The sequence below is a fragment of the Manacus candei genome, unplaced genomic scaffold (genome assembly GCF_025592945.1).
Source record: "Manacus candei isolate 608988 ecotype Guabito, Panama unplaced genomic scaffold, ASM2559294v1 h1tg000026l, whole genome shotgun sequence".
Lineage (NCBI taxonomy): Eukaryota > Metazoa > Chordata > Aves > Passeriformes > Pipridae > Manacus > Manacus candei.
This window is the reverse complement of record NW_026138074.1, coordinates 4,081,164-4,093,483: the sequence shown is the minus strand read 5'-3', so window position 1 is coordinate 4,093,483 and position 12,320 is coordinate 4,081,164. Positions and strand designations below refer to the sequence as shown.

Genomic DNA, 12,320 nt, shown 5'->3' with positions numbered 1-12,320 from the left:
CCAGCTCAGGCTGAGGGCTACTTTAACAGCATTGAGTGGTGCCTCACCATTAATTGTTACGCTGTTGTTCATTACAGCCTTTCATGGTGGTATTATACATATGTATGTATTGCTTCAGCAGCTCATGCTTCGGGGTAGCCAGCAATCAGGGCTCCTCCTGTCCCATTCGAGCATTGCTTATGTCAGGGAAGGAGAGGAAGTGCCTCTGTGTGTGGGTCTGCAGTTCTACCTGTGCACACCCCCCATCTTCTCGCCTTTTACTCTTGCATGTTCCCAGCTTACTCTGCTCTGAGCACTCCCAGCTGGGAAAAGCTGCACTATTTTGCTTCTCACTGAATGCATTTACAAATCATCACTGCTTATTTCAGAGGCAGCCAGGATGCCCATTTCAGTACCAGGGTCCGCAGGACCTGCTCGCTGATGGCATGTTCCTCCCCACAGAGGATGCTCCTCGGGAAGCAGCTGAACGGGACGTTTTCCAGCTACCTGTTTGGGCTTGCTATGAGCTGTCCCTTGTGAGCTGAGGTGGACATTTCTTTCTAAACAGAAAAATCTTACATAGGAATTGTAATGAGGCATGTAACAATGGTTACTCTTTAATCTCAAAATGGCCTTCTTCTAAAAAAAAAAACCCCAAACCAGTCTTTCATAATACTTTTAAAATTACTGAAACTTTTGACATTCTGCACAAAAAAAAAAAAAAAGTGCCATTTTTTCTCAACACTCGAGAGTTTCAACAGCAGTTGTGATGTTTTTTCATTCGAAAAGCATGTAGATTTTGAACAAGGTGAAAGTTTTCTCCTCAAGCTCGTGTTCTTTTGCATGCTATTGAAACCGAGACTTAAATGTTACGAGCTAAGTCAGGTGACTGACAAACGAGGACACCTAGTCCCTGAGCTCACGGCAGGGTTTGTGCGCCTCGCCCCCGCAGCCCCCGCAGCACCCGCTCCGCATCCCGCGGTGCTGCGGCCGCGGGGGTACCGCTCTTCCCTGCTCCCGGATGGATGGAGGAAAGGCACCCTCCCCGCTCGCGTCCCTGCCCCGCCAGGAGCCCGCATAAGGCGTTCCCGAGGCGTTCCCGAGGCGTTCCCGGCCGCTCCTGCGTCACGGCCCCGCTCGGCGGCGGAAGCCGCGAGGAAGGCGGGGCGGGAGGGCGGTGTTAAAGCGGCAGCGGGGCCGCGCTGGGCCGGGCTGATGGAGTCGGACGGCGGTGCGGAGGAGCCGGGGGGCGAGAGCAGCTGTTTCCTGTACTACGCGTACGGCAGCAACCTGCTGCGGGAGCGGCTGCTGCTGCGCAACCCCTCGGCCGCGCTGTGCGCCCTGGCGCGCCTGCAGGTGCGTGCGGGGGGCGGCGGGGCGGGGGGGAGCGGGGGCTGGGGAAGCCCGCATGCCCCGAGGATACCCGCATGTCCCCCTGGAGCTGCGTGTCCCCCACGGCTGCGTGGGGTCCGGTGCTGCAGCCGGCCGGTCCCTCCTGCGGGTACAGGGGGAGCCCAGCACGGCTCAGGCGGGGGGGTCGAGAGAGTGATGCCAGGCTCTTTTCGGTGGTGCCCAGCGACAGGACGGGGAGCAGTGGTCATAAGCTAAAACACAAGGAATTCCACCTCAACGTGGGGAAGAACTTTGCGTTGAGGGTGGCAGAGCACCGGAACAGGCTGCCCAGGGAGTTCCTGGAGTCTGCCTCTCTGGAGACATTCAAAACCCACCTGGACGCGTTCCTTTGTCACCTGCTCGAGATGACCCTGCCTTGGCAGGGGGGTTGGACTGGATGATCTCCAGAGGACCCTTCCTACCCTAACGGTTCTGTCCCATCGCCCCTGACACACCTGGGGCCCGCTGCCAGGGCTGCCTGCAGCCGAAGGAGCGTTTGGCATAGTCCCACCGCTGCGGGGTTATCTGACCGGGATTAACCTTCCAGGCTGCCAGCCGTGACCCTGCGTGTAAAGCACTATGGACCTGGAAACATAAAGTAACAGGAAGAAATTCTTTGCTGTGAGGGTGGTGAGGCACTGGCACAGGTTGCCCACATAGGATGCCCTATTGCTGGCAGTGTTCAAGGCCAGGTTGGATGGGGGTCTGAGCAACCTGGTCTAGTGGGAGGTGTCGTCCCCCCCCCCCCCCATGGCAGGGTGGTCTTTAAGGTCCCTTCCAACCCAAAGTATTCTGTGATTCTAGGTGCTCAGCTGGGTTTATGGGAAAAGCTTCTGCCAGTTTTAAAAGGATGATGTTTTGTTAAAAAAAAATCAAAATCTCTCCTTCCTGTCATCCACTCTGGGTACAGGTGAGGAACCCTCCCTTGTGAGATATATGGGGCACATGTGAGATGTCATGAGTTCATCCAGCACTGCACATCTGCAGTTGACACGTTCTTATGCGCCTTAGGGCAGTTCTCCTCAGTCTGAGTTATTAAATGCTAGTGTATCAGCTTGGCTTTAGTGTAGGCTTGGAAACACGAGCTTGTGGTCATTAAACTGTTGATACACAGACCTGTACAACTGGAAGGATCCTTGGAGGAGCAGAGCATCAATTGATACCACTTAAGGATAACTTGAAGGTTCTCTTGGGGTAGCTGGCAGGAAATAGTCTGTGTTGGAGTGTATGAAGAAGTTCTGAAACCTTGTCATTAATAAACTCCCTGCAGTCAGATAGTTGGTGTCTCTTGGGACTGTCAGCCTGGCACGTGAGGCCTGCACCTGTAAAGCATGTGGCACTTAAGAGATACCACTGAGCCGAACGTGCCAGGAGCCCAGCACCTTGCCGGATTAGACCTTGAAAGTGAGGAGGAAAGCAGGAGTATTGCACACTTATCTTTGAATAAAGGAAAGCTTCAGCCCTCCTCCTGGCTTTCAGGTCGATTTCCAGGTTACACAGTTAGCACCTCTTGTCGTGTTGCAGGTTGGCTGTTCCAGAGCAGGCAGACAGGCCCTGGTTTCTCTCGCCAGTCTTTGCCCAATTGCTATGTTCCCTGCCAACACCGGGTGGCTTCACTCCCTTGCATCCAGCTGGAAAATCACTGATGCTTGGGAGTGAGGAAGTGAACAAAGGTTGGAGCTGCTTCCTATTAATTCCTGTATGGTAATGCTACATGGGCTTAAAAAAAAAAGGAAAATCAGCCTGTAACCAGAGTACCTTGGATGCTAAACTAAAGTATTAAATTAATTTCCCTCTGGTTTTACTTTTTACAGTTTTTTTTAATCTTCAGCGAAAAGCTGTTAAGAAATGGGATGTGTAACAAGCACAGAAAGGGGTTTACACTGGTACTTAGAAGAAGGACCAATCTCTTAACCCAAGAAAGTATCTCGTGTGGGTTTTTTTCTCTCTTCTGAGTAGTGTCTACTCCCGTTGCCCACATGGTGGGGAAAAAACAAACAAACAAACAAACAAAAAAACACCACCAACCTAGACTGCTGTGAGAGTATTTGATTCTATCCCAGTATTTCCTTGGTGCTGCCCTACATGCACTTGTCCACATCTGTAGCTTCAGTCTGTGATGTGACTGGACTATTTACTTGTGTGCAAATAACTTTGTGCATCTAAGTAAACTTTCTTCCTAGTGAAATTAGTTTAATAGGGGACATTTTATGGGGAAGGAAGATGTCTCTATTGATGGAGTAAACAGTGTGGCTTTGCCAGGCTGCTGATTGTCACACACGCACAAATTGATTGTGTCCTGATCAGTGCTGTTCTTTGTGTAAACCTCCAACTGCTCAATTTTTTGCAACCTTTATATATCTATTAGGATATATAACAAGAAGCTGATATGTCTCAAAGGGAATATTGATATATACATGTGTATATTTGAAATCAAAGTTATCTCCTAGCTTAAAGCATGGTGATCAAGAGAAATAAGCAAAGCTGTAGGGCTGGGTAGGTTTGGATTTTATTTTTGTTGTTGTTCTTAGTCCTTTTTGCCTTTGCCAGATTTTGTTGTTGCAGTTAAGCAGGTAGCATTCCTTAAAGCTTGTTGGGTTTTGATTTGGGTTGATATTTTTTTTTCCCTCTTCTCCACTGCTAGGGGAGGACCTACAAATTGACTAATAAGTAGGAAAAGAAACTGAGTGTATGGAGTCAGATAGGAAATTACACTCATAAAATACAAGAATCCATTATTCTCTTGCATATATAATAATATTGAAGTATACTTGTAAGAAAAAGTGATACTTGATTTCTAAAAGAATGTTTTCTACTTGCAAAAACCTGAATAAGCTCACTGAAGGAGGCATTTACTTTGGCTTAAAAATACCCAAAAATGTTCCAGTTGGGTGATGAGGGATGTATTTTATAATTGGGTAATTTTATTAGTGCATGAGGACAAGTCCCAGAGCTCACCATCTTTTAGACTTCTTTTCTATTTTCCTGGATCCTACATAGTAGCATTTAAGTCTCATAAGAGCACCAAAAGCTGTAAAAGAATGGGCACCAGGTAGGCACTTCTTTTGATGGGAACAAGAAGGCAGTAGACAGTTCCCTCCTTCTGGTAAGCACATCAGCAGTCCTGTCACTGCCAACTTGGACAAAAGTCAAGGTGACATTTCTTCAGCACTGCTGTGTTTACTGGAAAATTAGGTATGTGTGCTACTCTTGAGAAAGGGCTGCCTCCACTTTCTTCTCACTGCTAGAGGTTGGTTGCTGTTTAGGCCAGACAACTAGGAGGTTTGGGTGTTGATCCAAGTCTCTGCAGACCAAGCCTTTTATCAGTGGTGCTCTCTGCCTAACCTCTCTTCCCGTTGTCCCAAGGCTGCCATTTCTCATGGGGAGGTGGAAAAAGTTGACTTCAGCCCCTCCTGAAGTGGGAGCTGAATCATGTCCTACCTGTCCATTCTTCCTTCTGTGGCCCCAACTGACTGCTTGTAGACTGTCCTTTAGCTGCCCTTTTCACATCAAGAGTAGCCAACAGCCCTTAGCTTAAGTGAAAATTGATTCTCTGCATTGGTTTCATTTGCAGGATTTTAAGCTCGAGTTTGGCCATCATCAAGGCAGGACAAGTCCTGTCTGGCATGGAGGTACAGCTACCATTGTTCAGAGCCCTGGAGACGAAGTATGGGGAATAGTGTGGAAAATGAACACTTGCAATTTAAGTTCGCTGGATAAGTAGGTGACTTAACTTTTGCTGTCTTATACTGCTTTGAATAGCGATTGAAAAGTCATAGGTAATTTCTGATAAAGAGCTGTGTGGAAGCTTTGGTGTTGGAATCAAGATGACACTTTTGATTTTAATCTGTGAATTTCACTTGACGCGATGTGTATTGACTTCTACCACTTCTGTGATTAACATGGCTTTATTTTCAAGCTAAAGCTACTTAGGGGTGTTTTAATGAGCAGCTATGGACCTTGATTTGACGCTGATATATTGGTCAGGCCCCTTTTTAAAAAAAAAACACAAAAAACCAACAACAAACGCTGTCTTCTCAATGTCATACCCGTTAAATGACTCTAAACTCTCTATTTGTCCTATGTCATTTTTCCCATTGTTTTAGGGAGAATTTCCTTCCCTTAGACTGACATCAGTTTCTATATCTATACATATGTAGACTTCAGTTATAGCAGAAAAGGAAGGAATGAGGACAAGCCTTTGCAGGAGAGAAAGAGATCTTTATTACAGGCAAAGGGACCTTTTGAGGAGGTTATTTAACATGCCATGTCTTCTAAGCACTCAAACTTATGTGAGGTTGAGGAAGATCCAAGCAGGGAGCTGTGCTGTAATTGTTTCCCTCTTTGAATGGGAGAGCCTGCCTGCACGTTTACAATGCATGGTGGAAAGTGTTCTGTCTGTGCCTGGTAATTAAGAGAAGTTTAAGGCTCCCAAAACTGAGCCAAGTTGTTCCCAGGCTGAAGTGTGGAGGACCACCTGGGTAAACAAAGCAAGGAGTAGCAAGACTTCTTTCAGGGTCTCAGGCAGGACTAAGAATGTAATCTCCAAAACTTTGTCTGGTGCCATGTGCTTGTTGCAGCTTTTAGGAAGTGCCTGCACAGTATGATGCTTCTGGTACACAAGGATAGTTTGTTCAGAGCAGTTCATCACTGTCAATTAATTCCAGTAGAAGTCTGGGCAAGTGAGAACAAGGAAGCAGGGCGTAGTAAACTCAGTGAAAGCACTGCAGTATTACTGTTCTCCTGCCTCTGGTACTGTTGCAGTTTTGGTTATGGCTGCACTGTGCTGTGTAGACATCTGCCTACAACCCTGGCCATGGAACTTGGTTCCAATGTGCTTTTCATTGCCTACAGTGAACCTGAAATGCAGAAACAGTTGCAAGGTCTGTTAGCATGTTATGGGAATGGGCAGTCTCAGCACTCTTGTCCTGGCTAAGAGTGTTAATCCCAAGCAGAGCAGGTGAGCATCTAGTTGGTGGGCAGGGCTTCACATGTCTGTGCTTTATGATCTCCTGAGTTCCCCTGCTGTTGCTTGCACTAGCACTTAACATCCTGACCCCTTTTCTGCTGATCTTTACTGAAATCTCCTTATTTACTATGCTTTCATAAAGCATAAACTTCACGAGTATGATAATCCTGTCCAACAGCATCTGCTTTTGATAGTAGCAGCCTGCTTCTTTTCCATGGGGGCAGTATTATGATTTCCAGAAGTATTTACGTGCTGTTTAGAGTTGACATACTGCAGAATTGCAAATCCCTGGCATTTGTTTGACAGTGGATAAACTCTAATGCTGTAACATCACCAAAAGCTGCAGGATGGACACTAGCACTAAAGATTACTTTTTCCTAGCTGCCTCACTGATGCCATGGAGGTGAACTGGAAATGGAAGGAAATGGGATGTGTTCTTGGCTTTAACAATGATAGTCCAAAGCGTTCTTCTAAGGCTTGCTCCTAACCCACCTCAAATGAGCTTGCATGTGTTCTTGCTGAAGGTCTTGAGATTCTCTGGCTGCATGCAAGCAGATATACTTGTAAGTCCTGAAGCAAGTTATTTCCTGGAATTGCCATGTGTCAAGAAAAAAAAATCACTATTGCCCCCTCCCCGCTTTTTTTTTTTTATCCCCTAATCTCTGTAAAGAAGTCTTTGTTATCCAGAAGCAGAGGAGGAAATGTATAACTAATGCTGCATGTGACTAATTGAAATACTAGTAAAACGATGTAACATATAGAAAACAAATATGGGAGAGGAACCTTTTGCTTAGATGGCTGAATCCTTTGGGTTCAAATGCATTTTAGGTGCTGTCCCACAGACAGTTTTACTTTTTTTTTTTTTTTTTTTGTCCTCCGTACTTCACAAATCTACAAGTTACAGACTAAATCATGACCCTTATTCCTCATAGGTCCTAGGATGTTAGTTAACAGTTTTCTTGTTCTCACACAACCATGTGACTTATTTTGTAGTCTGTTGGCCTTGAATCTGCAGTTAGCTTCCAGCCTCTACTTGCACTTAACCTACTCACGTAACGTGGCCTGTGTTATGTACGTTAAATAACTTGAAATGGGAGTCAGTCTTTGAAAAAAATATGAATTTTCAAAATTATATTTGACGAGCAGGGTTAGAAACCATGCTGTGACTCCTATCTAAAGTTAATTGTGCTATACAGTCTGTCTTGTATTGCTTAAGCTTCTTGTTTACTTCTTACTATTTCCTCAGATTTTTAATGGTGGCTGAATGCCAGTAGTTAAGGACAATAAGTAGCCTTGTTTTTGAGTTTGCTTTTGTTTTTCTAAGACAGCATGATTTTGCTAATAAAAAATAACCATGTTTTTTGCCCTGACCTATCTCATTTTTGCTGTTCACGTCTTGTGCAAATTAAAGAGTGTATTGGATTATTCATTGGAAAGTGCATTGCAAGAGTTGTGCAAATTCCCCCTTATTAAAATGTAACACAATGGGCAAGATAGTTTGCAATTGTTTCTTTGTCTGAGTGGCAGGTAATGAATAATATGTGCCTGACTCATTAATTTTGGTTGTGTTTCTCTTTCAGACTACCAGTCTAGAGTAATTAATTTACAAGTATTCTCTCTCTAACTTTGCAAGTGACCCACTGGTCATCTTTCTTACAGACCTGAAATGATAAAATTGAATGCTGCTGCTTCTTTATAAACTTGTTTTCGGATGTGAAACAAGTTTGCACAAAAAGTACTGAAATATGTTTTGCTTTATTTGCTTTTCTTTGTCTGTTAACAGCACAGACCAATGTCCTGCCTTAAATTCTATTATAATAAATCCATCTGTTTAATTGCACACTTTGCTTGAAAGATGCATCAGTTACTTGGCATGAAAGGAATATATGTCCTTTACAGGCAAGAGGGAGTTGAAGATGGTCTTTATGTCCCAATAGAAGTTAATGTCTACACTCAAGCAGGAAACGTGCTGACCTGTCGAAGCTACCAGATGAAGGACTATGTCTGTGGTCCCCCTTCTCCGCAGTATAAAAAGGTAGGTGTTGCATCCCTGTAATTTTGGAAGAATGAACAGAGATTTATAATGCAGTACTTCTGTCCTATTTAACAAGTACTTTGCTTACAGTGGATGGGAGGCATGACTGCTCTACTGTAAAGGTATAACAACTGGTGTGCAATGTACTACTGTGGTCGTGCTCACAGAAGATTGCTAGCTCTTAAAAGCCTAGTAAATCAGTTTGGCTTTTTGGCTTAGCTATGCCTTACATGAAGCCTCTGTTTACCTCGTGAATTAGTTATGACTGACACAAGGATTTCTGAAGGATGTTGTTTACATATATGCAGCAGTTCTCTGTGTTTGAAAAATTAATGTATTCCACTGAAAGGACAGAGGGAAGCTTCCCTGGAGAAAACCCAGCACCTGGCTTGTAGTTTCAAGGATGTGGATTATCCTTACTGTCTTGTGAAGCAGTTGCTATCATTTAATACAGGAGTCCACTTGCTGCCTTTTAGCAGATGCATCATCAGTATATTGCAGGACTCCAGCAGCCTTGCAGAGCACTGCAGGGTTCCCACTTGATGGCTGGTGAGGCAGAAGTGTTTCAGCACTGTTCTGCAATAGACTGACTCTATAGAGACACATGATCCAGTCACGCAGCAGGCCTGACCTGCTTAGCTTGTGAGATCTGATGTGGGCCCTGCTTGGGTGGCAAGACTGCATGTCTGAACAATGCAGCTACTGGCAATTGTAGGTACATATCACTGTAGCATGTTGGCTTTTTCTACCTAAAGCAAAGAAACCGGGCTTGAGCCTGTTAAATTCCAAGTGTGCCGTCCTCTCTGAACTGAGGAATTTGCTCCTATGAATCAGCTTCCAGGAGCATAGCTAAGGCCAGCTGCTGTGGGACTGCTGAAGAGAAACTTGCTTAGAAAGCAGGCTCTGCTATTCCACAAACCTTCTCCCTGCCAACCCACCTCTTGGCAAAACAGATCTTTAGGGATTTTCAGCAGGTTAATACATAGTCTGCTGCTGTGTGGGAGCTCTCACTGGTGCTCTGTAAGAGCAGACCTCCACTGTTGGCAACTTTATCTAGCTAAACATTCCCCCTTGCTGTTGTCAGGATCAGTTGTTAGTTCTGTTCTTACCCCACTGTCCCCAGCTTTTATTGAAGTTAACCAGGCAGGAGAGCTAAAAATTTATATAGGTGACTGCATCAGCACACAGTGACCAAACTACATCCATCTTCTGTCGTGTGCTTTTTGTGGCAAAATTCATTCTTTCTAGACACCTCATCCTTTAAATTCATGCTGTTAAATGCAGGAAAGAGTATTTAGAATACTCAGTTCTATATGCAAGCTTGCTGCTGTCTCCTTCAAGCCCTGGTTCCTACAACTTCCTCTTTTGCTCTCACTGTCACATCTTTTCTTCTGCACCAATACTTAAGTTTATTTTGTGTGTGGTAGGAAAGCTGCAGTAACAAACTAAGGAATCTAACAAACTAACAAAGTTAAGTGTCTGTTTCTGTTACTCCTACACCTGTCTAGGTACTCACTGTTGTGCTGTGGATTTGAACAGCTTAGTTTTAAAAATAGCTTCAGTAATATATGCTGCTTCTCACTCAGGTGTGATACTAAGGCTGGCTAAAGGCTTAAAAAGAAGTTCTCATCCTCACTGGAAGAAAGAATGAAATAACAGAATAACAGCTTAATTGTAGAATCTTGTGCACATTAGTAACACTCCAGATTCTTAGCAGTAGTACAAGCCTTTTCAGAGTAATTTTGTTCACGCTGTTCTGGTGTTCAGTGGTTTCCCAGAAGCCTTTGGCTATCCTCGGGTACAAGTAGTGTTATTTGGGGGTAATTCTCTTGTTACATTCTTTCTATATGAGTAAATGTTTGGAGGAGTCTTTCTAACATTATTACTGAAGTCTTTTTTTTTTTTTTTCCCCTTTTGATTACAGGTTATCTGCATGGGTGCAAAACAGAATGGCTTGCCAATTGATTACCTGGAGAAATTAGAAGCTATTGAAACTAATAACTATGCGGGACCGGTGCCAATAATGGAAGAGATTGAAGCTGCTATTAAAGCAGAGAAAATAAATTCTGCATAGAATACATCTGCATTTGCTTGGCCATTCACCTTGATTTAGATACCTCTCCTCACTGTGCTGATCAGCAGTTTCTTTATTTATCAAGAAAAGATGAGTTTGTTGTGCATCTACAGTAAATCATTAAATATAATTTGCAGTCTGAGGACATGCTGACATTGGTAACTTCTTTTTGTATGTATAGCTTGAGTACATGCCGAAGGTTTTGCAGATTTAGAAATTATCTTTCTGTAATTGTCGTGCAGTGCTGCACACAAGTTTGTGCTTCATGTCTTGTTTACTGACCTTTTTAAAAGAAAAAGGCCATCTTGATGAGTTTTGGCACCTGTTACTTTCTGAGGAATAAGGGCTGCAGGATCAGGCCCTTTGTTTTTAAATGATGTATACACAAATATCAAGAATTTCAAAGATTTATTAGGTGTAAAGTAAACTCAAAACTCTAAACCTTTTTCTCTGCTACTTCTCTTAATGGTTTAAAGCCCAGCCTATCTGATGCTGTGGAGTTCCTGTTTATATAGTTAACCAAGAAGGAAAATAAATATTTTTTTAACTCCCTCCATGTGTTTAAGTGTTAGTCCAAAAGGAAACTCAGGCCTGAAGACAACAGTCAACAAAAGATCTGGGTCAAAGCATCATGGCATCCTCCTTTCTATGTTTAGTAGTCATCATAGGTGAACTGCTTAGCTATAACCAACAGATTTATAAAGAATTCATTTTAGTTAAATATTTCCAAGTTTTCTTAAATTACCTTTTTGTACCTATCTAGGCCTTGGTCTCATGTCCAGTGAAATCAGAAAGTCTCCTGTGAGTCCTAGCACATTTGTTTTGTGGTTTTGTTTGTCTATTAAACCCCAAATGAACAGAATTTGGCTTTTTTTTTTTTTTCCTACAGCTTTGACAATCTTGTGCAAAACTGAAAGCTTTTGTAAGATACAGAGTACTTATCTTCATGGTACTTGGCAACCCCTGTAGTTAGTCTGTGGGCAACAAGGAGAAACTGGCAACCTGGAAGACGTCAAATCACTGAACTTTGGTTTATCTTCTCTAGGGTGTATTTTTTTCTATTGATGTACAGAGAGATGTAAGATATAGTCATTGTCACTGTGTGACTGCTTAGATAAACAACTGATAAAGCAACAGACTGACTGTGTCTTCTCTGTATAAAATACACTTCTGCCAGGTATGTGTAAGTGCTGTCCTCATGTCATATGCCTGTTTCCAGATTTGGGCATGGTGGCTACTGTAAAACATGGTACTTTCTGTATTAGCACTGTCTAGTCTGAAACTGAGTAAATAAAACTGTGATTACCAAAACCCTCCCCTGCCTGTTCAATGCATGCTTCAAGAATATCACAGAATTGTTAGGGTTGGAAGGAACCTCTGGAGATCACCTAGTCTAACTCCCCTGCCAAGGCAGTGTAACCTAGAGCAGGTGACACAGAAATGCCACCCAGATGTCTTTAGAGAGGGAGACCCCATGATCTCCCTGGGCAGCCTGTGTTGCATATATAAGTGAAAGCTGGTGATGTGGAGATGCAACTGAAGCCTCCCTTGTCTGTGTTTTTTTAATGGATATAATGTCAGTAGGGAGGGCAAAACTGCGTGAACACACCCCTCTGCATCAGCACCACTTCTTCTGCTTTACCCTTACCGTGCTCCTTTGAGCTTTTGGACTTTTAAATGTGCGCTTCACTCTTGCAAGAAGAGGGTGCCAGAATATTATTTCTGTTTTCTTTGTGGGGAATGGGGATTGACAGAAGGTACTTAATGCCTCCCGTTGAGGAAAACGGTGGGAGCTGCAGAGGGACCCCTGGCGCTTCTCTGGGCGTACGGAGGGAAGGGAGGTGTTGGCGAAGGGGAAGCCTTCGGGCCAT

The 12,320-nt window shown here is 44.0% G+C and overlaps 1 protein-coding gene across 1 annotated transcript; it reads left to right on the top strand.

Moving 5' to 3' along the window:
- Positions 1-1,149: 1,149 nt before the first annotated feature.
- GGCT (gamma-glutamylcyclotransferase) lies at positions 1,150-11,760 on the top strand. The gene is made up of 4 exons (XM_051789058.1): positions 1,150-1,335; positions 4,946-5,091; positions 8,240-8,375; positions 10,300-11,760. The coding sequence occupies exons 1-4, from the start codon at positions 1,195-1,197 to the stop codon at positions 10,447-10,449; spliced, it is 573 nt and encodes a 190-aa protein (XP_051645018.1). The 5' UTR covers positions 1,150-1,194; the 3' UTR covers positions 10,450-11,760.
- Positions 11,761-12,320: the final 560 nt, after the last annotated feature.